Source organism: Gallinula chloropus, assembly GCF_964237585.1.
Source record: "Gallinula chloropus genome assembly, chromosome: 5".
Lineage (NCBI taxonomy): Eukaryota > Metazoa > Chordata > Aves > Gruiformes > Rallidae > Gallinula > Gallinula chloropus.
The window spans coordinates 62,565,375-62,591,899 of NC_140090.1; the positions used below are offsets into that span (position 1 = coordinate 62,565,375).

The 26,525-nt window shown below is 39.9% G+C and overlaps 1 protein-coding gene across 1 annotated transcript in view; it reads left to right on the forward strand.

The window, feature by feature from the left end:
- Window positions 1-26,525, forward strand: part of WDFY4 (WDFY family member 4) — a gene marked incomplete at its 5' end in the record, with an annotated part of 126,702 nt that overhangs the window by 56,820 nt on the left and 43,357 nt on the right. Inside the window, 8 exons of the mRNA XM_084265324.1 lie at window positions 6,892-6,969; window positions 7,856-8,059; window positions 8,800-8,851; window positions 10,241-10,407; window positions 20,518-20,666; window positions 21,783-21,903; window positions 24,272-24,357; window positions 25,279-25,341. Coding sequence (XP_084121450.1) covers window positions 6,892-6,969; window positions 7,856-8,059; window positions 8,800-8,851; window positions 10,241-10,407; window positions 20,518-20,666; window positions 21,783-21,903; window positions 24,272-24,357; window positions 25,279-25,341 — 920 coding nt within the window. The remainder of the gene's footprint in view (window positions 1-6,891; window positions 6,970-7,855; window positions 8,060-8,799; window positions 8,852-10,240; window positions 10,408-20,517; window positions 20,667-21,782; window positions 21,904-24,271; window positions 24,358-25,278; window positions 25,342-26,525) is intronic.

Below are 26,525 nucleotides of genomic sequence, written 5' to 3' on the forward strand. Positions count from 1 at the left end.
TCTTGAGTTATATAAATTTGAACTTTAAAACTTAAAATACAAGAAATAAAATTCCCTCCAAAACTTTTTGTAACTACTCAGATGGAGTTATTCTTTGTTTTTAAACTCAGCGGTGTCCTGTCCAGTGAAGTCCATTCTATTACACATTGCATGAAAAGATTTTTTTTTTCATATCCTGTATATTTAAATGCATGTCATTTTAGGAAAACAGGTAATTTGCAGGGTCAAGGAAGGGATGTTTCTTTGTGTTCTGTACTCTGATCTCTAATCCTGTGCTAATGTTTACAGAATTATTTTGTCAGCTAAAGAATCAGAAGTGCACATTTTTCTTAAATAAAAACCATTATTCAAATGTGATCAGAAGACTTTCATGCATGAGGATTCCAGAGAAATGCATTGAGGTACTATGTAACAAACCCTAAATTACATACACCTTTAGGACTTCATAGAAAAATCACCATTTTAAATAGAAAGAGGAAAACAGTAAGAACAAGTGAAGGCAAGAAGAATGGGGCAAGACCCTATTGCTTTTCCACATAATGCCGTAGTCTGACCTTCACCTTTCACTAGAGGTAAAAGCTAATACCGCTGCATTAACAGGATGGAAACTGAGTCTTCAAGAGGTTAAGTGAATTATCCCAGAGTCACAGAAATCATTCTCATAGATGGAATTAAAGAACAAACATGTCTTGCCTCCCATTGTGCTTTTTTGCTATTAGGAGACAAGTTATCTCTTCTCCCAGGAATTCATCTCTTCACTAGTATCATCTGTTGAATGAGCATGTGTGCGTATATATACATATATATATAAAAATAATTGTTATCGAAGTAGAGCTGTTTATGTGCTGCCTGAGTTTAGCTGATAGTGTGGAAGTCTCATCATATGTACACCATACTTTGGGTTTATCATCTTGAAACCCACCCTTGTGTGTGCGTGCATTTATGATGCACTGAAATATGGAGGTTTTTCTCATTAAGTTAACTATTCCCCAACCAACTGGCGATGCCAGGAATCCATCCATGATCCTTAGGAGCAGTTGGCACTGTGCATTAGCCTCCTAGCGGGTTGAGGCACGAGGCTTCCATGCAACACTTAACTGCTGGAACTACAGTCTGTTGAAAATCTAAATGAATTTTGGCAAAGCAACAATAAAATCCACATGTCAATAACAACTCTGTGATTCAAAAGAGCCTGCGAGCAACCCTCAGTGTGGAAAGTGTATATGAAGGACTAGCACAAACTGTTCTTTAATGTGCTAAGGAAAACATGTGCCTTAGCTTAATGCTTGGTACATGGTGGCTAATGAAATTATTTTTTTTTCTCTTATGGAAATGAATCTACTCGCTTCCTAGTGCATCACCAACTACTTGAAAAGTAAGCCGATCACAAGTTGAGTGGCTCATTGTTTGCACAGTAGCAGTGTACCTGGTCTCTGATTCACTGCGGTAGATTTAGTAGCAGTAGCAGACTTGGTGATATTGTGCACTTTGTCCCTGTATCTGGAACAGGGCTGGTGAATGGGAGACTTTGCCCACCTGTAGTAATTTACTCTAACATGCAGGTTCTTCTCTGTAAAACTGCCATGCTAGCTATAATCCTATTCTCTGCTTGATGAAGGGATTGATTTATTCTCTGTGATTTAGCAGTAAAGGACTAGAAGTATTTAATTGTGCATGTCAGGATGGGAAATTCTGGCTAGATGTCTGGGAAGAGTGAATACAGGAAGATAGTTTTCACACCTCAAAAGCTTTTAGGCTCAAAACAACTGTTTGGATCTGTTTAGACTCAAAACTGCTGACAATCTGCATCTGTAGGTATGTAAATCATAGCAGTTCATGAATTTCGCATTTAAAATATTATTGGTTTAGATTGTGACTGCAGAAATAATTCCCTTTTGGCTCCTGACTAAGCCATATCATCACTGACAGAAGATCCACACTGGGTAGGGTATGCAGTCCAGAGGACAGAACTGGGCTATGGGCGCTGCTGGGAGGAGCAATGCTGCACCATAGATGGATGCGTAATGTTCAGCTGCTGGGAAATATCTATCTAAAAAAAATTAAGTAAAACTGAACAGTTTTCTCTTTGTAAAGGGGCATTTCCTTGCAGTTCTATTTTCTGTTTGATTCTGCAGCTTTTCTGTTTGATTCAAGACAGGAAGACTGTATTGCATTAGTATAATGTATTTTTTCCCCTTCTAATGATGTTAATTTTATGCTTCTTTTGCAGTCACCACCCACAGAAGCTTTAAGCATGTTTAATTGCCACTTTTGAAGTCCTAGTGCTGCATATATATTATCTGTATGTTCTGATCGTAAATGCTTGGATTAAAGGCAAATCTGCACCCTAGACTAAAAACACCCTGAAACTGTGATTTCTTGAATTGAGGCCATCAAATAGATCTTCCACGTGCAAGCTGTTTGCCACTGCCATGTATACTATTAAAGTGCAGTTTGTTGTGTCCCTAAGAACTTGTTTTTTTGCTGTTCTGTTTGTCTATGTCCATGGAATACTTTCTAAAAACCTAATGGTTGCTTGAATGTCTGTGAACAGAGCAAAAAGCTTTCCATGTAGAATTGTGGAAAAACAGGTTAGAGGAATAAGGTATGGGGACTCTTCCTGTCATATAAGATCTAGTATCTGGTAAAATATTATGAATATGATTATGAATATTAGAATAGGATCTGCTACTGGGAACATAAAAGAGATTTTGAAATTGGTTCACCAAATTGTTCCCCTCCTCCACACATGCTCACCATATACATCCTCTTTGTGGGTTTATTAGGCAGTTTCAAATCAATTCAGGTTCGCTTTGCCCCAACACCCACAACTAAGTCATTGTGTCAAGATGTTCCATAAATCCCCTTTTTTTAGTTTCCCTGTCTGTGAGCTAAGGAGTTTGACCCCTTTCATAAAAACCTCTGAGATGTATTAGTGAAAAGTACCATACAAGAGTAGATATTTTCATTACAGTTGTGATACTATAAGAATGCTCTTTAGCTCTTCCAAGTCCAAAATTATTTTGTCTTGAAGCTTACTTCTATTTATTAAGAGTTTTGGTACATACTTTTTCATACATGTGTGTTCTGTAGTACAACACATAGCATTTAATTCCCCAAAGAAAGCCTGAAATTGCAGAGCTCCAATGACATAATGTTTCTTTAGGAAAGAATTGTGGCATGTGTAGCATCGGTATCATGTAATATGAGTTTATTATGGCAAGCCTGAGTTTTTATGGGGTGCAGGAGTACTAAGTGAGATATATATATATAAATTAAAAATTTGACATAAAACATTCCAGAGCTCAGTAGAGAACTGTTAACCTCAAACTCACTTATTTTCTTTTTTTCTTTTTTGTTTTGTTTTCCTTTTCAACCATTTATTATTACAAGCAGCCTTTTGGTTGCTTTAGTTTAATGTATTTATAGAAAATACACTCTCTGGGTTTTTTTTGGCATGCTAATTTCTTTGTTTGCTAGCATTTTTCTCCTTGCTGGTTTTACCTTTCCCCAATGCTAATAATTTTCTCTCCTATTTGCATGAGGTCTCCACACAGCAAGAGCAGAAATGGGCTTTGATTCTGTTTGGTTTTGGGGTTTGGGGGCAAGGGATTGCAGTTTTTTTGTTTTGTTTGGTGTTTTGGGTTTTTTTAATAGGAATATAGCTTGTAAATTCCATCACCTTTTCAAACTCTAAATATTGGCTGGGGAATCTGAGGCAGCAAAATGACCTGATTCTGCTGAGAATGTAATTATCTAAGGCTGCAAAGTAGAGAAGTGTTTATAAAAAAGACTTAAAGGATGGTATCATACTCAGCTTTTTAGGCCAGGATGGATCAATATGGCCTTTTAGTTTGCTATTCCCTAGAATGCAGGTCATATTTCTCGCATTTATACATACTTTTCTGCATGAAACTCAAATATTACATTCCACAATATTAACAATTATTAAAGCTGGCACATTTTTTTTTGTTCAAGATGGTTACTAAACTTTGGAAGTAGTGTATTTCATCTACTGTGCAAAGTTACTATTTTAAAGGATAACCACCTACAAATTTTAATGAAAACTATTCTTTAGAAACTTGTTTGCACTAGCTGTTCATTAATCATTTCAGTATAATTGCTTTGATAGAATACTTAATAAATAAGGGCCTGGTCTATATTCCCCATGTTTATCTGATATCTTTTTCACATTTTGTTTTTGTTTGTTTGTTTTGATGTGTTGTTGCTTTTTCTCCAGTCACAGTGATCTCCAAATTTGTTAACTGTTCATTTCATTTTACAACCAGATGGTTTTCTTGTGGGGGTGATCATCAGGGATATGTTCATCTGGTTGAAGACATCTAGCTATAGCTCATTTGGAAGCTAAAGTGGTTAGTTTTCAGTTCACCAGACATGGCTAACAGAATTTTTCCTTCTCAGGACCCTACATATGTCTCAAAGGCTAGGAACCACGTCAGTGGAGTCAGTGAGAATCTTTGCAGTGTGGGCTTTGACCTTAGGGGACTGATCAGTGACCATGAGTGAAATACAGACTATGAGAAACTTTGAAACATCTGCTAGTAGGGCACTAACTTAGCTCGAATAGCCTGTGGGTATCTGAAATGATTGTCAATATTGGAGGGATTGGTTGCCTATTCTGAATGGTTTTTACCCCATGTCCACATAGAGTTGGGGTCTCAGCTCTTCTCCTGCACTGAGCCTGGCTCAACAGCACGAAGATACTGTTGCTTTCTAGGTCAGTCTTTATGGGAGTTTTATATGAATTATGGAATAGTTTTGTGAGGCCACAACTGTGATTACAGGTTTAATGATGCTTTAAACAAACAAAAATGTAATGACTTTCATCAGTGTAAAACAGGAGCTTCCTGCAGGGAAACACCAATAAATGTGACTTCGCGGCAGGGGTACAGACCTGGCTGGCAGCCAGCAGTAGTCGGCACACCACATAGACCTTGTGTGTTAACTTAATTATAGCACAGTGCAAGCAGCAGCTAGGCAGTTTGCTGTGAGGAATCACTGCCAGCATGGCACGGAGTCCATGCATTTAAAAGTTATCCATCTGATCCATGGCTTTAGGTAGTGAGAGGCTAGGACTTTCACAGCAAGGTTAGCCTTGTGCTGTGACACAGCAATCTCACCTTTGTCAGGGAAGCTTGGGTGGGCATGAGAGCCTCTGGATGGCACTGGGTGCATTCTAGCCTCTTCTGCATAAACTCCAAACAACTTCTGCCTTGGGAATTTCTCAGAGAAACAAATACTTCAGCCACTATATATAATGCAGTTAATGGTTCGATTCCCCTTGTTGGGTTGGTTTTTTTAGTTGCTGGGACGGGCAAGCAATCTTATTTTGAGTTCAAAATCGTGTTCAAGTAAGACTGCATCCTTTCTACACATTTGGCACAGGGAATAGATATTTATAATTTTTTTGGGTGCTGTGACACTTGGGATTCTGTTTCTTTCAATATTCTGAGTCAGGTCCCAATGTGCTGTACCACTGACTTCGGAGAAAAAAAGTTACTCTTTCAGGGAGCATTTGTTTTGGAAAATGTTAAAGCAAGTACGCCCAGGGGATCAGACATGGCATCACATATTTGTTAATAGGACATATAGAATCCTTTTCCAGGACATACACTATTAAAACTGGAGAATTTTTACCTGTGACTTTTAGTAAAAAGTCTGTAATACTGAACTACTCCCACTAGCTACTTGTCTGCAGTCACATGAAGAGATGCTGAGTAAGGAAACAGATGGAGCAGCTATTGTTGTGTTGCAGGGATACAAGACTGCAGAACAGTCCAATGAGTGTTGGACAGTCTGTTAAAGCAGAGTCCTGCCTTCATGAGATAAAGCAAGCCAGTAGCTTACTCGGCAGTTGTTCAGTGCTTCAGCTATGCATACAGCCTTTCTGTATGCTTTGTTTCTCTGTTCAGGCAAAAAAAAAAAATGTCATAAGAACAAATACTTTACTAAGGTTTTTTGGGAATCAGAATTTCATAGGTGTCTGGGAGAAAGGACTGGGGGGGGACAGAATGAACATTTTCAAAGCTGGAAGTGTGTCTTTGAATAAAGTTTAACAGGTAAACCTGAAGAATTAATATGACAGTGAAAATAAAACAGTAGATGAAATGTATGACTACCAACTTGGGTTCACTGTTCTGTGAGTATAGTGCATTCTGGAAGGGAAGGTGGCTAGGATGTTCTGTCAGACTGCTTTGGAAAACACGTATTTCCAGTAGCACTGGGGTTTAGGGCATGTCTGTGCTGTATAGTGGAGAAGAAGCAGTTGTTAGGTGTGTCACCTCTTACAGCTCTACAAGTTTCCAGTTCTAGAGCTATCTCAGACATCTCTGCATCACAATCCCATTAAACAGTGTATTTATATTCCAAGTCACTTTTTGCCAGAGGACTTAGGCACCTAAATCTCAAAATTTTTTTTGATAGCAGATAGATTTCTGTCTGCAAAAAGGGGGCATGGACCATCCCTTTTCACTTTTTCTTTGAGCAGTAAGGAGCAGGTCTGTTATTACAGATCCTTACCTCAGCTGGAGTCTCTACAACAGATAATTGTCTTTCATGCTATTTGCAGTACTAATTCAGCTCCAAAAGGAAGAGCCATAAATTTTATTTGCTGTTTTTCTTCTCCTTGAATACTTCTACTAGTGACCCTTGTTAAGATCATGAATATGTTTGTGTTCCTGTTGTAAGTGTGGAACTTGCACACAGGTGGTTGCCTCATCACTCCCTATATTGTTTGGAGAGCTGTCAAACCTGCAGAGACAGGATATGCTCCCTAGTTATTCTTATAAAACAGCAATTAATGCCTGTTTCTGCCCTTCAGAGTTTACACCTGCAGCACCTCGGTGTAATGAGTTCTGGTGTTTCTTCTAGGGATTTGTGTCATGTATGGAACGGTACCGAAGAACTGGGCAGGAACTGTACGCTTCCTTGTACAAGAACCACATACAGGTAAAGAATGGGAATATTGTGCAACAGCTTTCTGTTGTTGAAAGGCTGTAATTCAGAGGCTAGATGAGCAGTATGCCCAAAGAAATGCTGAGAGTTGATGAATCAATATTCCATTCCTGACATCACCACTGAAATGTCTCATCACTCAGATTCCTCGCTAGAACATCACTCCCCAGTCAGCTTCCTCGCGTTGTCTTCAGGAGTCTTTTTTCTTTTGTTTAAATGAATAATTCCACTCTCACAGTGGCAGAAATGAAAGTGAGGACTTGCACCTTTTTTTCTTAGTAGCCAGTAGAACTTTCATGAGGTCTCAAAATCATAGCCAGTAGAATCCCTGAGTATATTTCTGTTTCAGGATTGGCCAACAGAGACCAAGATTTTCATTTTTCAAAATTCTCACCTCTTATTTAAATTGGTATTTTAGTGCCCCCCAACTCCCTGCAAAAAACTTCTAACCAGAAATTGTTACATTTATACCGTGTCTGAAAAGAACACAATACACTTCTGAGACTTTCAGCAAACATAGGTATTGCAATTTGACCCAAGCATTTACCAAAAAAAACCCTGAATGAATAAAACCTCTGTCATGCTGTTTTCCTGGCTCATTCCTTCTGATTTGGAAATCTAATGAAAGCTGCCATTTTTAAGGAAGTTGAAGATTCTGACATGCTTGTATTTGTTACTATATCTTAGATTGACTAGTAGAATCTCCCACAGCATGCTTTCCAGTGGTTGATTGGACCTGTTTGCTGGGTTGGCAGTGCTCCCTCTGCATTGGTTCCATCTGGTATGCTGGATAGATCCCACTGAGTCACTGGGGTGGTGCCACTGCTGGATGGGAGGAGGAGAGTATGCAAATGTTGCATAAAGTGATTGTGTCCCATAGGTCCTGCAGTGTGGTTACAGCAAAGCAGCCAAGGACTGGATGATACTTGAGGAGCAACTTTTCTACAGAAGGGGCCCGTGGGGAGACGCAGCTCGATCCTTGGAGCCAGGATGGATTCTTGATTGTTATGAAGGGCCTTCACGAATGAGGAAGAGGATTCAGCGGGCAAACAGCCAAGTGACAGTGAGGCAAATGAAGAGTGAGGTAGAAAGCTTTTGCAAGATGTGCACAATTTCTGGAGCATTTGGTAGTGACTTTATACTCGCCTCTTTCCTTGGGTTCTCATCACCTGACTCATCTATATGCTCTGCCATTCATAGACAACTCACTAAACAGGTCTGAATTTGAAATTGTAAGAGAGGCTGCAATGTGTTTAACAGCAACAGAATGGATTTCCCTCTTCTGGTATAAAGTTCCCCAGACAGATGAGTCTATAACCTGATCATACTTTTATGCTTGTAATACCTCATGAGTTTAGCACTTCCCAATGTATGTGACAGAATACACTTAGAAGGCTGCACTGTCCAGTTACTCTTACACTTATTAAAGCTACTAGAACAGGTCCATGACCAAAAGTGGAATTAAAGAGGTTTGAACTAAGCATTGAACTGTGTATGTGGGGTATTTACTACTGTCTGTCTCTGTAGTGTCTAATTGCCAAATCCTATCAACCAGAATCTGAAGCACTTTAATATGTCAGGAGCTTCCCATCTCTAGGACATTTTCAAGTTTTACTTGAAGCTTAGATATGGACAGTTTTCTGTAGGCTGGGTTGTATGTATATTTATTCTATATATTCCTTTGGGTACTTTCATGTGACTTTGAATTTCTAAGGTATCTATTTGTACCACAGTTCTAGATCTGTGTTTTTCTCTGCAACAAGGTTCTGAGCTGTGTTTATCTGTCTGCATATTCCACTGCAGTCATACCTAATCTCTTTCCAGGTTCTCCTATCAAACAGAAACGAAACAACTTCCCCTGATGAAATGAATCCAGGTAACCTTTTAGGGCTAAATGGTGGACATGAACAGATGAAGAGAATTAGAGTTACTGTATGGAGTTCCAAGTAAAAATTTCATGTGGTGAAAAAAAAATGTCAGCACTCTTGACTAAAAAGTCACTTGAATATCTGGGAAAAAACATGCAATTGTTATAGATGGCATATAATCTGTCTTCAGAATTTGTTGCTCTCTTGTTGCCACCAGAAAGATCTGAAAGCAGAAAAGCTATTGTGGAGTGCGAGCTTCGGGCATTAGTAGACACCTGGAAAGCTCCCAACTGCTTAAACTCAGAAGAAAAAGTGTAGATTTTCTCCCTGTTTTTAGCAGATACTCCAGTTTTATCTCTGAAATATTATTTAAAGCCAGGTGATAGGTGGCTCAGAGAAGTAGTAATACGATTTGTAACTTTCCAACAATGTGGAAAAAGTAGTGGATAGTGGAAGGAAATCACCAAGAAAATTAACATGTCAAATTGTTCTTCAGTGTTCAGAATAGAACCAAATTTTTCAAAATACAATTATGATGTCAAAACTTTATACTTTGACAGGCCAGTTTTTCTGTTACTCGAGACATAAAAAGAGGGGGAGTAAAATATGGTGCAGAAGTCAACAGTTTTTCAGAGGGGGATGGGGGTAAACATTGAGAAAGAACTGTAGTTTGGAAATGTCAACCAAGTCTAAGGCTGTGGATTTCAGCTACTTTTATGGCTGCTCCAAGTGGCTGCTCCAAGTCAAGCTTCTGCTGTGCACCAGAAAACGGGCACACATTGGAAATTGTCAGTATTGTTGTAAAACTTTTGGTGTAATAGGGCCTAGAAAACAAATGAGAGTGGACCTTATTGTTCTAGACTCCAAACAAGGTTGAAGTACTACATAGATTCTGCATTAAAGTGTTTACAATCTACCTCATTAAGAAGGCTGATTATGCCTTCCCTCACTGCATGAATTTGCAAAACTCATACAGCTTGGACAAAATAGAGTGGATTGTTCCTCCTTGAGTTCTCTTAAGATCTTGCTCAGTATAAATTCCCAAAAGTCTACTCTTTTCAGTTTTCTTGATTTCATCTATGTGAACATTTTTATTATCAGATATCAGCCCAACACAGTGTAGAAATGAGAATAAATAAATTTGTTCAATATGGGTGAATCCTCAGTGATTATAGGAATTTAGTTTGAATTATGACTGAGTGCAGCTACCTGTTTTTAGTTCCCTGAACTAAACATTTTCCTTTAGCAGTCAGATTTTACTTCTCTCTTGCCTGTATTTTCTAGATAAATAATGCTATTTCCCAAGGCAGAACAGATTGGGTAAAAGTCTAAATTGCAAATGCTTTTGGTGTCATTCGTCTGCCACTAAAACTGCAGTCTCTTTTACACTGATATAGGAGAGCTGACGTTAAATGGAGCAGAAAGGGAGATGGAAAAGAAGAGATCAGACTGTAACCAGCTAACGTTCTTCCCTGCTCTACATGAAAGTTTCCATTCAGAAGACTTCTTTGAACTGTGCATGGAGAGACAAATTATATTGCAGGAATTTGTAGAGAGTGAAAAGGTAGGAAAGATGAACTAGATTTTTTTTTTTCCCTGGGGAGATGGCATTTTAGGGTGTGTGGAGTCCTATCCCTTTCAGTTTGGGGTTCAGGTGGATTCAAGCTACAGGAAACACTATCTGCTTCCTTAGAGCAATTACAATTTTCCAGCCTCTGTATGAAGGACTTTACTCCCTTAACATTTTGAAGTAACAGAAAAAGACCCTGGGCATGTGACCAAGCTATTGTTATACCTATGAGACTGCATTTTCAAGTTTACCTAATACATGGCAAATTATGAGGCTATGAGAATTCCTGTCCTGCTTCCCCACCTTTACTCAGGTTGCTAGTTTGGTGATGTTTAAATCTCTTCCTGCTGAATACTAGAAAATGTTTGGGGTTTTTTTCCCCTCTCTTCTTTTCCTTCCCTGCCTCCCCATGAGTACTGGACAGATTCTTCCCTCAAAGGCCATAGAGACTTTCCCCACTTCCTGTTTGATGCCTTCATCATGTGTCATCTAGTCAAAACAGCACTGTTGCTTCTTTGTTCTTGGCTGGATGCCTTTCTCACTGGTTTCTGCCCAAAATAAGGACAAGTCATGTCGTCCTCATAGGGGAGGACATGAGCTGTGGAGTGAATGGGGATGACTCTGTTAGAGGTATGGAAACTTCGGTCAGCTCAAAAGCTGGCAACCTGCTCTTTGCTTTCCGCTCAGTCCCCCAATGGTGGCTCCAGAGCAAATCCTTGATAAACATTTTCTGCAGGACTGTGAGAGATTTTGTCATGAGGAGGAGCCCTGGACTCATCCTCCAGTCTTTTGCAGTGTATCTGTTTCTTCCAGTGGCATGATTTTGCCCATTACCCAAGAGTTAGTATCCCATAGTGGAAGCTAGGGGTCTGACTTAGATTGTTAAAACTCAGCTATCACAGTGCTATGATAGGTGTACATGGATTTATTTTCTTTTATGACTCAGTACCATTTTCCTGATGCTTTGTCAGGGGCCAGGACTCATATTTGAGCTCTCTAACATCATGAGTTCCACATGCTATTAGATGTGTCTGTCTGTACAACATAATTCATTTCCCTGCCCCTTCTCTTTTCCCTTCCACCCCAAACATACCTCTCCCCAGCAGAAGGAGACAAGCGTGGAAATGTGAGGCATACTTTTTGTGTGATGATCTGATTTTGAGCCTTCAGGCTGTCTGTCTCTTTTCCATGTAACTCTGCAGGAAGCCATCAGAAACGCCAGGCATGTTTTTTTCCAGCAGCAGTCACCGTGTTGCCGAGCTGACAGAAGTATTAAAAAAAGCAGTAGGGGGTGATATTAGCTGTCCTGCGCTCACTTAGCGCGCTGCGGTCCTGCCTTGTAAATGGCTGCCTCGTGAGCTGTTTGCACTTTGAGCAGGCAACTGGAACCATCTTACCTACTGCACAGAAAAGCCATTGCGGTGCTTTGGCAGACACTAGATTGATTTCTGGAACAGAGGGATAACCCTTCTCTAGAAAGTGGTTCTTGTTTTATAGTGTTGCTTGGTGTTATTTTTTTTTGCATTGCCAATAAACAGACACCTTTGTATGTATTCAGACACATGAGAGAGCTTTTTGCAGAAGCAGCACTTCAAATTGACATTATCTGTCGGTTCAGAGTCAGTTGTCAGCAAATTCAAGCAGGAGAATATGGATGCAGGTGGGGTTTTGTCATATTACTATCTAGTCTTTTGTTTTATCTTGCTTGCAAAATAGACTAGAAAACATTTCCAGTGAAATTAATTCCCGTGAGATTAATTTTAAGTAAAAAAAAGAGATGTGTTTATCTCTCGGAATGTCAGAGCATGGGACTATAAAGGAGAAAGCAAATACATGCAATTTTAATATAGGTTAAGAAAGGAAGTTACTGAGTACTGAAAAGTAGTCTCTAACAGTGGAGGCTGATGGTGTGAGGGAGCATTCATACTCTGTGTTTGAACAACACCCGGGCCATGGAAAGCTCTGCCTTTAGATATGTCCTTTTTCATTCTTTATGTACTAAATTATTCAGAGGAACATATTAAACATCAAACACTCTGAGTTTCAGAAATGACAGAAATCAAGAAATGAATGCCATATCTGTGCAATTATAGCTGTTAATGACATACTAATTTTGCCATAAGACTATCCCTTCTGGTTTACTGGTAAACAGAGTGAAAGGTATCTATTTCCAAATCTGCACCTTCAAAGTAGTATTTAGTTGTATCAACCATAAGTTTGTCTCTTCCAGACAGGATCTTTGTAATACATTTAATTGCATCTTCTGTGTTCTGCAGCTAACAGGAATGCTATAGATTCCAGTTATGTACCTTACACACTGTTAATTTATCACTAGAATATGTCCATCCTAAGCAGGATCTTTGGAAAAAATAGTGTTTAATTCTCTCATTACGTAGCAATGTAGCGCATGTATAAAGGGGGTGATTTCAAATCTGACTTTTGACCTTGCAATCATAATAATGCTTTCTTAAATTTTGTGTGACATTCCCAAAGCTTGAAAATGGAAACCTTTAGGATATCTCCCAAGAATAGCAGGCTGAGGCAGAATTACTTAAAGTTGTGGGCATCACACTGGTACCTGCTGGTGAAAGCACCTTTAGTGCCTTTCAGGCCTTTGTAATCGTCTCTGTGGAAGTGGCAGCTGGAGAGGACATTAGGAGTATGCTGTGATCCTGGACATGGGCCTGCACTATAGAGACAGTAGGTTGCAAAAGAATCACCAATGTCTATCATGTGTCACAACCCTGTCTTTGGAAAGAACAGTGTTGTGTGAGCACAATTTCTTTCCTGATTATTTGAATTTTAGCTTCAGCTCTTTTTCCCCTCTCAGCTGCCTCTGCATCCCTGTTGTGTCTGAGCTATCTGTCCCATTCTTCTTGCCTACAGTCTCAGGATTCCTGATCTCACCCTATTTCCCTTGCCCAGAGAGTCCTAGTGTCTCCTCTGCAGTTACCTTACCCCACATGCAGTGTCACTTCCAGTTCTGTGAGGCTCCTTGCTGTTCTTTCCCTGTTTCTTTCTACACTCTGCACCCGTTTCCTCTAGTTCCCATCAGATTTCAGTGATCTGCTAGAGCTGGATCTGAAGTCAAAAATCCTGTATGCAATGCTGGTGAAATACAAGCTATGGAGGGCCACTGTTGTGTTTTGGTTCTTTGGAGGTTCATAAAGTAGTATGTTGGTGTTCAGAGGAGTTTAGATGCTTGTGGCTTGCCTACATGCTGAGAGTCTGGGCACAAGAGATGGAGGGTCAGGGCAGTTGCTGGTAGATTAAAGAACGGTGGGCTGGTAGCTGAGATTTTGTTGGTTCACCTCCTCCCTTATAGATGACCTGAGCAGGGACTGCTTGTGAAAGCTGGGTAAAAGGACTGTGCTTGTTGTGCTTGGGAAATACGTGTCTTTGAACTTAGAACTGGGAATTTAGTTACCTCATTGCTGAGTATTTGGAACTGGTGCTGTAATTCCAGTAGTGTAATGAAATATCTTTGTGTATGTGTGTCCAAAGCGTGAGATGTTTTGTTCCTGCACACAGAAGTCGATGTGTGTAATTCACTAGATGAATAAATCAGACTGCAAGGACAGATTTACAGGTGGTGTTGTCAGAGTTGTCTTCTCAGAAGTTACTGAACTCTCATACTCTGGCTCCTTGGATACCTATTTTGCTGAGGCTCCCTTGAGGTCATAGTTTGTACAGATGAAGATTTTATTTTGCATGTATCTTCAGTATACTGAGACTGTATACACCGTAGGCATGGAAAGAAAAGATATATGCAATGTGGATGATGTTACACACCATGTGCTGCTGCAGAATTGTGCAAGAGAAATGGACATAAGAACCTCTCCTCACCAAAAGCCAGAGCCAACCCTTTAAATAACCCTGGCTTACCAGCAGACAGGGAGATTGGATTCCTATCTCTGCAACCTGACCCTTCAACTGTGAGATTGCCTCCCTGATCTTCACAAGCCTAAAGGAGCCCTGCCAGGTTCTTAATATGCAGTTAGCATGTAATAAATGTGGAAAATGTGGGAAGGATTCGCAAATGGCTTTGCTGTAGAAATTCTGAATTTTAGAGAAAAGTAAGCCTCTGTTTGCCATCAAGTCATTCAAGATGGTAAGAAATCCAAGCAGCTGGGGTAATGAATCTGAAGTTAACAAGAGGGCATGGCCTAGCAGAAATCTGGGCACAATGCCTTTCCTTGAAGGAGGGGCTGGAGAAAGCACAGGAGATGCCAAGAACAATAATTGAAGCGGCTAACATAACTCTGAGGGAGTGAGATCTGTGGCTGGGAGAAAGGAGCTGATTAAGGAACAGGATGAATTGGAAGAGGGAGCAGCTGTAATGTTCAGCATCTGGGATCCACAGAATGGTGCAGCAGCTTTGCATCCACTTGGTGGGGCCAATGTTTTTAGAGGCATTGCACACAGCTGACAGCTATGTGAGACACCAAGGTGTCCTGTTTTCATGGGAGCACTGTCACATTTCATCCCCGTGTGAGTTTGCAGCAGCAAATAATTTCAAATGTGCTGATATGGAGTGGGAACAGCTATTGTAGTCGAAGCAGAGGATTAGTAAGCCAGGTCCTTGGCACAAGCTGTTTCACTTTTCTGTGCCTCAGTTTCTCCTCCTTGCTGTGGGAGCAGTGATTGTAATGGGTGCCTCACTGCTGGAAGGAGTGTTCAAACTTTCTCTGTGTTCAGCTGCAAAGAAGGACAAGTTGTTGATGTGTTGCAGATGATTCTTCCTCTGACTTGCCCTATCTGGATTTCTGCTGCAGTAGAGAAGCTGCTGTGAGCCCATACCCCAGCCCATGCTCCTCCACCCTACCCCAGCTCAGTGAACATCTGTGCTACTAGGTGTAAAGGACAGGATTCGACTCATGCTGCTCAAGTGTCACCAAAAAAAAGCCAGAGGAGCTTGAGTGAGGTCTCTGCTCTCTTGGATGTGCTGCATTGATACCTCATAGTATTTCCCCTTCATATCTGTTTCTGAGTGGGCTTTTTTGATGTTTGCCTTGATGAAAAATGTTTTTCAATTGGGAGGCTGTAGCTGCTCCCTGGTTCTCTGCAGAGCTCTGGACAAAACCCGGGGTCTTCACTACCACCTCAAGCAAGCACAGATGATCCCCTAACAGTTAGTTGCATATGATGCAAAGGGGAAAAAACAGGCAGACTTTTCTGTGGTCATACCTGAGAATCATGGGAGCAGTAGGAAGGGCATGAACTTGAGTGAACTTGAAATAAGGGGAAATTTAAGGGCTCATATTAGGTTTTGGCAGCATTTTCTGTTTGAGAGAAGCCTGGAGTGAGACAGAGATGTCTGGGTGTGCAAGAGGTATGAGTGCAATCCTATTAGAACTGGCTTCCAGATGCTATCATCAGCTAGGGGATGCCAGCTTCTCAGGCTGCCGATGGACCAGGACAGATGGCAGCTTTCAGCACAGCAAGCAAGGACAAAGAGCAGTCTCAGTGCCCATCACCATGCACAAGACAAGAACCTTCTTCTGCTGCTCCCCACCCCCCACGGTCCCCCTCCCCTGCCCTGTTTCTTCTAAATATCTGACAGTCTTTCCTTGCAGCATTTAGGAAGTTGTTAAAACCTGAGAAGTGCATGTTGAAGAAACACTTCCCATATCAGGTTTTTGCTCCAGTGGAATAAGGTAGGGAGGGTGAGTCTTTACTCACCCTTTTTGCTGTCTGCAAAAAAGGAATGTGCCCTGGGTCTTCTGAAGCAAAGTTTTGTCTGCAAGGTTTTCTTTCTAGTGAGTGCAACGTTTTTACACATCTGAGTAGAAAAAAATTGATCTAATATTTGTAACAGTTCATATGTGACCAAACTTGAGCCCAGAGCCCCTACCATTAAGGATTAGGTCAAGCAGATTTAGTTTCCTTCAGTCATTGAGTAGCTGGAGAGAATGAAGCAACCTGTCATGTATTCTTAAGTTGTGATTAATGAGACGCGTGTGTGTCTGTTTCAAAGTAAGATGAGACTTCAACAACAAGCAAAATAACAATCATTGCAGCAAAGGTCTTGGGTGGCACAGAGGTGGACCTGTATTGCTCTCACTATACTAACACGTATCTCTTTCCCTAGCAAAAACTGTGAGTGACCTACTGGATTTCATGTACTCCTAGTCATCTTAAACTCTGAGGCCCTAAATAACATTGACCCAACTTTACCAATGGGTTGTTTGTAGCACCTTAGAATTCCTCAGTATACAACAGAGAGGGCAGAAAGAGTATAAACTACAAGGTTCATCTCTGTGATTCCCAATACAGAGTTACCTGAATGCATTGCTTTTACATGTATCATGCAAACTTTTGTGCCTTTTGCTGAGGAAGTAACTAGAGACAGGTATGAGCTGTAAGGAAACATGAGATGTGACAATGAGGAAGAAGGGCCTTCAGGAAGTCCTAAAGCTGCTGGTTGCTGAGAAGTTTTGGGAAGATAAGTATTCTCCATACCTAGCATGTTTCTAGTTCTTATTCCTTAGGCTTCTGTTGCTAAGGTGCAAGACAGATGGACCTTTGAACTGACTTGGAACAGCCATTCTTCTGTCTTTATTCTGTAAAAATGCTATGTTCAGGAGATTGCATGGTGTGGGTAAGTGTGTTCCAGTGACATGGGTTTGTGACTTTCATTTCTTTGTGTTGTATTTTTGCTTGGCCATGCTAACACAACTAGAGTCTGCAGGAATAGATGGCTAACCTGCTCTCTGAAAACTGCGTGAAGACTGGTGGCATGGTCAGGCATGTAATTTCTTTGGATATCTGAATCCTGTACTCCAGAGCAGGTATCCTTTTATGGCTGTTTGCTTAAATGCAGCTAGAGCTAACAGATCTTCTAAAAAATAAGAAAAAAAAAAAAAAAAAACCCAGACATGCCTTTAGCATTAATTCCCTTGTACATCTGGATGAACAGAGCAATCAAGAGATGCAGGGCTTTGGGCAATACCTTAGCAGGTAATTATTCAATTATTTCTGGTCATGTCTGCTTCATTGATTAATGATTCTAGTGGCTGGTGAACTGGATTCTGTTCTGACAGAAAAGGAAAGTTTTGTTTAATCTTTGGTAATTTCATGCTGTTCAGTGTTTCAATGTGAGACTAAATGCAAGACTGTCCTAGTAGTGTTCTGTAGTACACCTCTTTGTCAGATCTTTATCGCACACCTGGAACAAAATGAGCCCCATTCTCCAAATGAGAAGAACTGACTCGGTCCAAAGACTCTAGGATTTCCAGCAGTGCAGATGTATTTAATTCTGGTGGGGGTGATAACATAAAATCAAAGTGGATTTGGCACTGCTTACTGTTACTGGTTGGATAGTACAGAAGGTGGAATGTACCAGGGCTTAGTGTCTAAAGTTTGATAAATAGCGCCCTGCTAACATTCCCTGGTCCTGCCTTAGGTGGAATAACAAAGTGGTTACTTGTGCCAGATGGTATTTAGTGATCCTGAGCAGGCCCCCTACATGATACATGTGCTGCCCAAAACCACACTTGATCTCTGGCAAGTGGGCTGGGTTTGCTGAGGTGGATTTTTTTAGAAGTCTTCAACTTTGTGTCCGTTTAGCCATTTTATACAACTGCCTGATGTTTCAATATTCAGTTACCTTCCTTTAGGAAAACAATATTTCTGCTATTTAATTACTTTAAGAAGACCTGTGGTTTGCTCCTACAAGCAAAGTTCACCAGTATTCTCACTGCAAACACACATGCCTCTAAACATGTAATGGCACGCACACATGTGGCACCCCAGTTCAGATTTCTATGGTTGGCATATCCCTGCAGAGACAAGAATTCCTGTGGGATCTGCAGGAGAAGAAATGGAAAAATGGTCACTTCCTCTTAGAAATAATTTAAAGGGGAAAGAGAAAGAAATTGAAGGGATTACCATTAAAAACTACCTCAGTAATCTTACAGGGTTGAAATTTTTTAAACACAGGACAGCAAACTTCTGTGCCCACTCAAGTGATTTCAAAATGAACGACCCCATTTTTGTAAACTTTTCAGGTAAAAAAAAGAAAATTTAGAAAAAAGATTTTATTTCAATGAATTATGAATTTATTTCCATCAGTTTTAAATACTGATCAAAATAAACACCATTCTAGATTCTTTCTTTTTTCCATTTTCAGTCTGGACTCAATCTCAAAAGAGAAAACTTGTAATAATTTCACCAAGCTCTGCTGGCATCCAAGACTTGAAGCTTGTAGGTAAAGACTGTAGCAGTGCAGGTCTGTTTTGGCAGATTTGAGTTAGTATTTTGGAACGGAGGTGAGGAAGATTGTAGATTTGGTTCCAGAAATAGAGTGAGGTAGGAGCAAGTATAGAAAGTGAAGGAGAACCATACTTAGTCTACATATCCTCATGTAGACTTTACATGACCTAGCAGAACCAATGCTACATCTGAGTCATTTCTGCAATTCTGCAATAATATAAGACCCCTGTTCTTAGGAAGTTTGGTAGAGGAAAGATCAGTGAGATCTTAAGAACCATTGTAAAGTCTGCTTTTCCTCTTGTCAATTAGTTCTCAGAAGTATTGCACTGGATTTCTGAACCAGAACACTTCCATTATGTAAATGCCACTCAGATCTAGTCCCTCTGCATGCAGCTCTCTGGTCCCTGTAGTTTCAAATGGATATGGCTTGTAAAACTTTACAGTAATTTCTGGATTTTATGTAGTTCAGGATTCTGTCAATTTACAGGCAAAACTCAGTAATGAGCATTTTTCTTGGTATGTAAGGAAGTATTATTGTTTTAAGATTTTAGGAGAGTTAGTGGTTTGTAGTAGTGTGAATTTTCAAAAGGATTTTTGCAAATGGAGAGTGCTTTGTCTGGGCTAAATAGGCTGATGTTTAGCTTCTGTGTCCCTCCCTGCAAACGTAGGACATCCTGGTCCAAAGTTCAGGTCCAAAATGGGCACAGCAGTGAGTTGGTCTTGATCCTCCCAGCTGACTGCACTAACCAGTGGACTGCTATTTTGGAGCTGAGTATATATAGAAGATTGAATCATCAAACAGAAAAATAAGGAACTTCATGCCTTTAAATGTTTGCTTTGCAATGAATTACTGCTTGATTTAAAATCATAACTTTTAAGTTTTCCACAGCCCATGCAGCTTTCCAGATTGTTGGTCTCTCCTGGTCTGTGTATTGGACTGTTTCCTTTCTATACCATCTCAGCCATAGAATCTGCTCCAGAAAAAAAAGTGTCTGCTTTTTTCTTTTAACAAAACTTATCAACTCTCATGAAAACTTTCTATGAACTAGGATATATGACTGAAGAACTGCTTTGTTAAAAAATTACCAACAATTCTAGATCATTGCTTGGCAATTCCTCTATTTTAAAGGCCAAGTTAATTTGCTCAGTAAGTCTTGGGATGCCAAGGGAGGCTTTCTTAAACTATTTCAGAATTCTTAATGACATCTTTATTTAAGACAACTAGAATCATAGATTCATGTAGTTTGATTGGCCTACTGTAAAATATAGGAAGGAAAAGTGACAGTGCAAAGAAGTTGTTTTGTGTTACAGAGATTTTATTCCATTGTATGCTGATTCAGCTGGCTGTGGTAAGATAGATAACATAAGAGTATTAGATTCTTTCCTTGCTACCTGGGATGTCTTTGCAGGATTTTTTCAAGTATAGATTTCACTGGGATCTAAATAAAAGTATTTGCCTCTTCTGTGTTACATATATTATATTTATTATGTCACTGTTTTTCTACATAGTGTTGTAAGTCATTTCTTTCCTCAATGCTTCATCCCCCGGCTTTGTAGTAAGTATTGCTGTCCAACAAGGTTTTGCAGTGCTAACTCCTCCAAAGCTTGCAAGTAATTCATGTTCTGTAGTGATGCTGCTAAATAAATTCACAGATAGATGAGGAAGGAACAGATTTGCTGGGAGAAAAGGGCATCAGACTCTTCCACTACTAGTACAACAGACATGTATATCAGCCATATGGTGAGTTTGTGGCTGCATCCCTGTAACTTGCCAGTCAAGACAGCAGTTGTTTTGCTACAAACATTTGTCCTTCTACACTGGGTCTTGTTCCCTGCTGTTCCTATCTCCTATGTTACCCACTCCTGGCTTTATGCTTGCTTCCACACTAGGTCACATTCAAGTGCTCTGTGGCAGTGGTGCAGGGACATAAAGCATTGGAAGGAGTGCTGCTCTTTGGCAAAGAGCACTTTTATATCTGTGAGAGCTTTGTGTTATCCCCTCTAGAAGAAGTCTATTGTACACGGCACTGCTTGTCCAGGTAAGTAATTTCTTTCCTTCAAGATCTGCTTGGTTAACTTCATTATTGGCCCATGGATGCCTAGAATTTGCACAGACTTTGGGGTGTATTCCAGAAGGGATATTAGCACAGGAAGAAGTTTGCCATCCTTTCCATCTGTTCACAGAATTGTTTAATATAAGTAACACAGGTGTTTGTTCAAAGACTTTGGAGGTGGAACAAGAAGTCCCAGCTCCAACAGATGGAGATGGTGGGCACTCTAACACATACAATGCTGGTTTTCCAATTCTTTTAAAGTGTTGTTAATGTTTCTTTCTGACTTGCTCCCATCTTTTATTCATATGGAACAGGCATTACAAGCCGTTAGCTTCATTGTCTCATAAGGTTTTGTTTGTTTCTCCAATACAGAATCATAATTAATATTTGGCACACGGCTATCTCTGACTCATGATTTATTGAAACTGATCGATATTGAAAATGAGTCTGTTAGCTCTCTGCACATACTGTATGCTCATGTGCAAAGCCCAGTGGGACAGTGAGTAACTCAGTGGTTTTACTCCCTGACTGTCTGCTCTGCATCCGATTCTTATGAAGTCCAGTATCAGTCAATTTGATCAGGTGGCTTATGGATCGATTGGACTGGGTTTGATAAAAGCTTAGGTTGTTTTTCAGAAGGATTTTCTAGTTGATCTAGTTTGTAGATAGCAACTGCAGCACATGCACACAGCTAAAGTAATACTTGAATTAATTGCTTAATTATTAGTTCCAATTAATTGCTGTTGATAGTAGCTGTGTCCATATGATGCTTGCCATTGAACCAGGCTTTCGTGTTCACCCACTCAACTCCCTACTGCTTCTGAGTTGAATGTGTGCAGAACATTTCTGTCTGTCTAGTTGCATGCACTAAAATAATTCCAAACCTATCCCTAGCCTCCACAAGCTCTTGATTTTGAGAAAAATAGTACAAAATAAGCCTTCAGTATTTAGCTTTATTTTCAGTTCATGTATGCCCCAGATGAGCTTGCTATCTCCTAGTGTTTTTATTCTTTAGGGAAGACTCAGATGTTCGTGAGATCTCTCCTGATTTTTTTTTTTGTTTCAAATTAATTTTTCTTTCTTTATATTTTTCTCTACCAGCATCAGTGATCCATTTATTTTCAACTTATGTCATAAAGATCATGCTGTGGGAGACCAGATGTGTTCCCGGTATTCGTATCATGATATAAAAGAGATTCACCTGATGCGCTTTCTTCTGCAGGTAGGAGCTAACATGCTCAGTCATTTGAGGGAAAGCTGAAACAGCAGTAATGACATGTGCCTGTAAACTATTTGAACAATTTTTATGAAGACTGCTGAGGTTTCTTTGGTTGAGTCCCAAAATGCTTTTCTCCCCTCATTTCTTCATTAGTCTTTGGTAATACAGACTCCTTTCTCTACTCATCAGAATGTTTAAGTACCCTCACTAGAGTAGTTGTCTCATTAATTGTTAGGCTGACAATGTTCTTCACTATTTATCTGAATGTTTTTGAAGATAAGATTTGAAGACAATTTCCCATGTTCTGGTGGAGGTTCCCAGTAAGTGTCTGACTGTTAATACTCAGCTCCCACAGACCTCAGTAGTTTTGGACATTAGTGGATTATGGGCATATGTAACACACCCCAGGCCTCTTGCAATAACTCTCAAGTTGTGCACGAGTCAATAAATGAATTATAAGTCAACACAGAGGATTTGAATCCTCTTTGACTTTAGCTGCGCTATCCAGAAGAAACTCATCACCAGTGGCCTGGTACCCTTTTAGTTTTCTCTGAATTAGATGAGCCTGTGATGAGTATCAAGGAAGAGTTCTAGCTAGAGATCCTTGCAGCACCAGAGCCCTAGAAGGTTTTGGTACAGTCCAAAGAACAATTCACAGAATTTGTTTGACAGAAATATGGAGTTTTGAAGCAGCCATAACTAGTTACCTGTTATTTTTAATTCCTTTTTTGGAAGGTTGAGATTCCACAGATAACTAAGAAATCATTTGGAATGTTCAAAAGTTGGAGAAGATGGTGCTGATAATTGTCTTATGTTGTGTAGTATGGCATTCATCCATGACTCAGCCCTGGTTTATTTTATATTTAGTTATGTAGACAAAATGGATGATTTTAGTAGGTGAGACTGGCTTCATGATGTAGCATGTATCAGTAGTTAGGTTACTTCCTAAGCGTGTATAAGAACATTTAGCCATGTTCTGACTAACTTTATGAAGGTTATTTTCTTATTACCGATGAGCAACCTGGGCAACAGAACTGTCACCTCTTCTGCTTTGTGAATAGCATCAAATTTGCCAGTGGATCTTGCCTGTTCCTCATAGAGTCACATGACTGTGCATGCATGGATTTTTTATAAACATCTGAAATGGAACATTTTTGTGTGTGCCAAAGTGAAAAATGGAGATGAGTAAAACAGGCTTTGAATGAGCCTGGGGCAAAGGGTAGAACTTGCTTGTTTTAAGAGTTTTTGTGGGGTTTTCTTGGTTCTGGATTTTTTTGTGGTTTGGTTTTTATTTTTTATTTTTGCTTTGTTTCAATTAATGAGATGAATACTCAGGTATCTGTTTCGGTCTCTCAAATTCTTGCACAGTGATTCTATGCCACAATCTGCTTTGAAAAAACAATATTGCAGAAAAAAAGTGTTTCCCCTGTAGGACAGGTGGGTCAGCTTTAGGCAGATACTGTGTCTCAGAAAGCTGATCTCCTCCTCACGTACCTGGCCCAGCTCACACCAAAGCACTGTGTAAACATGTGGCCCAGTTCTGTAGTGGTGATACTTGAGCAGACTTGCTTTGGAAAGCTGAGCTTCAGAGCAAATGCTGCAAGCTGTTTATTATCATAACTGCTCTCATATTACCTTTCTGCTTTATACTTCATTTGTGAATCATGTATGGGGCAGTTGCCATTGTGATGTTTTTCTAAGTTTGTATTGCACCTGCCATATTTGGATTGAAACTCATGTCTGGGTTCCCAGACACTACACGTTATTTATAGTGTTTACTTGACTGACTCTGGAGAGAAAAAAAGGACCATTCACTAAGTAAATAATGAGATTACATGCAAATACCCAACATAACGATGTGTAGAGACATTGCAGAAAAAAAAGGAAGAAACTTTCAATTTAGATTATTTAAAGCTTTAGAGAGAAATGTCATAAACTCCCCTTCCTCCTCTACTGCTTATGGTTAGGAGAAATTATTTTGGCATTTCTCTAGATCTCACTATTCATTTAGGAAGCAGTAAAAGAAGCTCTTATTTTAGTATCCCCTCTTCATGTTATCTTCTACACCAAACTAGAAGTTAATGCTGCTAGTATCTTGTTAATCACACTGAGATTTCAAGAAAACAATACTTGAAGGTGTTGGCAAATTATGAAACTGATACCTGGAGTTTAGTTTTGCTTCAGAGAAGCATGTGAACTAGTGAACCTTCACACAGTTAAAGACATTGAGAATATTAGGCATATTTTACTATACTTCACAACTCAAGGCTTTTTTTTTAAAAAAAGAGAGTTTCACAGGCCATGATGGACTCTTTGCAAGACTAAGCTTCGCTCTGCAGCTCTTCACACTGTAAATCATTTACCTTTCCAGGAGATCGCCTTAGAAATATTCTTCAAAAATGGTTACTCCAGATTTCTTGTCTTCCATGACAGTGACCGAAATAAGATATTTAAGAGGTAATCATTACTTTATAATATCATGTGAACGCCCGGGTGATGCTCCTGGTCTATTGCCCCTGTTTATCCTGACTTCAGATGTCTGTCTTGTGCCAGCCCCAGGGGCTTTTTCTGCCATTGCAGTTCCTTGGTCTTTAATGGGTTACTCTCAAGCAAAGCTTAATTTTTCCTTTTGCTGACCTGTGAATTCATCAGAGCATTTTATAGCCATTGATTTATCAAGGGAGCTAATGCATGGGTAGGACTCTTCTAGCATACAGTGGTGTGTTTGTTGTATATCCCTGCATTCCAGGACATTGCAATTGTAGCTGTGCTGCTTCCTTTCACTGAGGTGACAGCCATCTCTGTCTTGCCTCATACTACTGGGTGAAAGAAGGTTATGTTCCTGCTTTTTTCCAACACTCAAAGTGTCATTAGTTTATTTTAGAATAAAATGTTTTTGTCTCTCTTGTGGAGGCAGTTCAAGATAAGGTTTTGATACTCAGCTGCCTGTATCACTCTCCAACTGAAGGTTATCAAATCTATGTATTTTAAGGATTTGCTACATCTGTAAAAGTGAAAGTAAGATGAGGGGGGTTGGTATTCCTTTCTGCCTTTTTTGCCAGGTAAATGTCTGAGTGGGTTTTCATTCTCCAACTTCAATAGCACCTTAAACCACCTGATCATAAGTCCATAGTCCTATCAATCAATTCACTCTTTGAGAAAGAAACTGCTTTTATCCAGCCCATAGGCAACTCTCTAATATTGAATAGATGCTTCTGCTGTGCTGTCTTAGTTAGGTTAGTGTCTCAGTGAAATTCTGTGATATCCTTCAGGAAGAAAGTTGCTGTCAGGACATGATATAGATTATATAGACATATGTAATGCATACAGATAACCGTTTCAATAATTATAAGGTGATTTTTTTAATTTTTCCCATAGATTTTGCTCTTTTCAACCTGCTTTGAAGTCAAAGGGGATAACAGAAGAGTCCCTGAATATAAGGTAAAACACAGGAAACATTTGGATAACTGTAGATAACAAGTACAATTGTATGAATAAGTTGCACCTGAAAGAAAAAGCATCTAGAAACATATATATTTGTGCCTGGTATTTTAAAGATTATGGGGTGTCCCCAGAATTTCTAAAAGCATTCTAGTGTACAGCATCCACAATATGAAGACATAAAGAATGTGTTGAGTAGCTGTCTGTGCATAGTTGAGTAATAATTATTACCTCCTTAATATGATTTTATTGATAAACTCTATGCAGATGGTTAGTGTGGGAAAGAGACAGTCGGTGAGGTGAGGTTAGAGCTAATCCATAATGCTTCTGCATAATGGCCTGTTTATTGTGTGGTTAGGGCAGACAGTGATAGATGTACGCGTGGATGTTTTGGCATGTTATAGTAATCATGCAGTGGAGATTCCAACTTGCTGTCCTACAGATTTTCCACTGCAGGGAAATAAAGTTTTCTCCTAGTGAGAGGTGATTGAGAACACGTTCCATGCTGCATACTTGTAACTCCTCTCAGTTTGGATATCTGAGTAATACAACCCTAGATACGTAACTGATGCCCTCCAAAATGGTTGCTTGACGCCTGGAATAATGTTGAGACCCGAGGGGCAGATTGCTCCTATGAGTTTTTGTGACATGTCAGCTGTACTCTCTTTAATTTTCACTCTACCTGTTGTAAATCATTGCCTATCTTGTAAATGTATATTTTGACTGCTGAGTACCAGCCTTCAGCTTGCAAAAAGTGTGAGTGCAGTATACAGCCAGCTCTGGCTAGAGCCTAACCCATGCCAGAGATGATGGTTGACTCTATAGAGTGTGATGCATGTTCTGTGTGGAGTAACCAATAACTCACACCAAGGATTCCTGTGCTCGCTGAGTGCTCAGTGGGTGGGAATGTCTTGAGATAAGATGCACTATGGCTGCAGGAACTTCAGGCTTTAGATGGCCTTGTGATTATTGTGAGAAACACTTCCTGCCACTGCCTGAAGCACAGATGTGGGAACTGAAGGGCTGAGGTCTTTATGAGTTTACTTCTACCTTGTTTAGATTCTGGAGCCACTTCTGAGTTACAAAAATTCAGGAGCAGCATAGGGCGCTCATTCTCCACATAGGGGGAAGTGGCCATCTTCCATAGCACCCTGTTTTTTCCTGCCTTGAGACAGGGAGTCAGG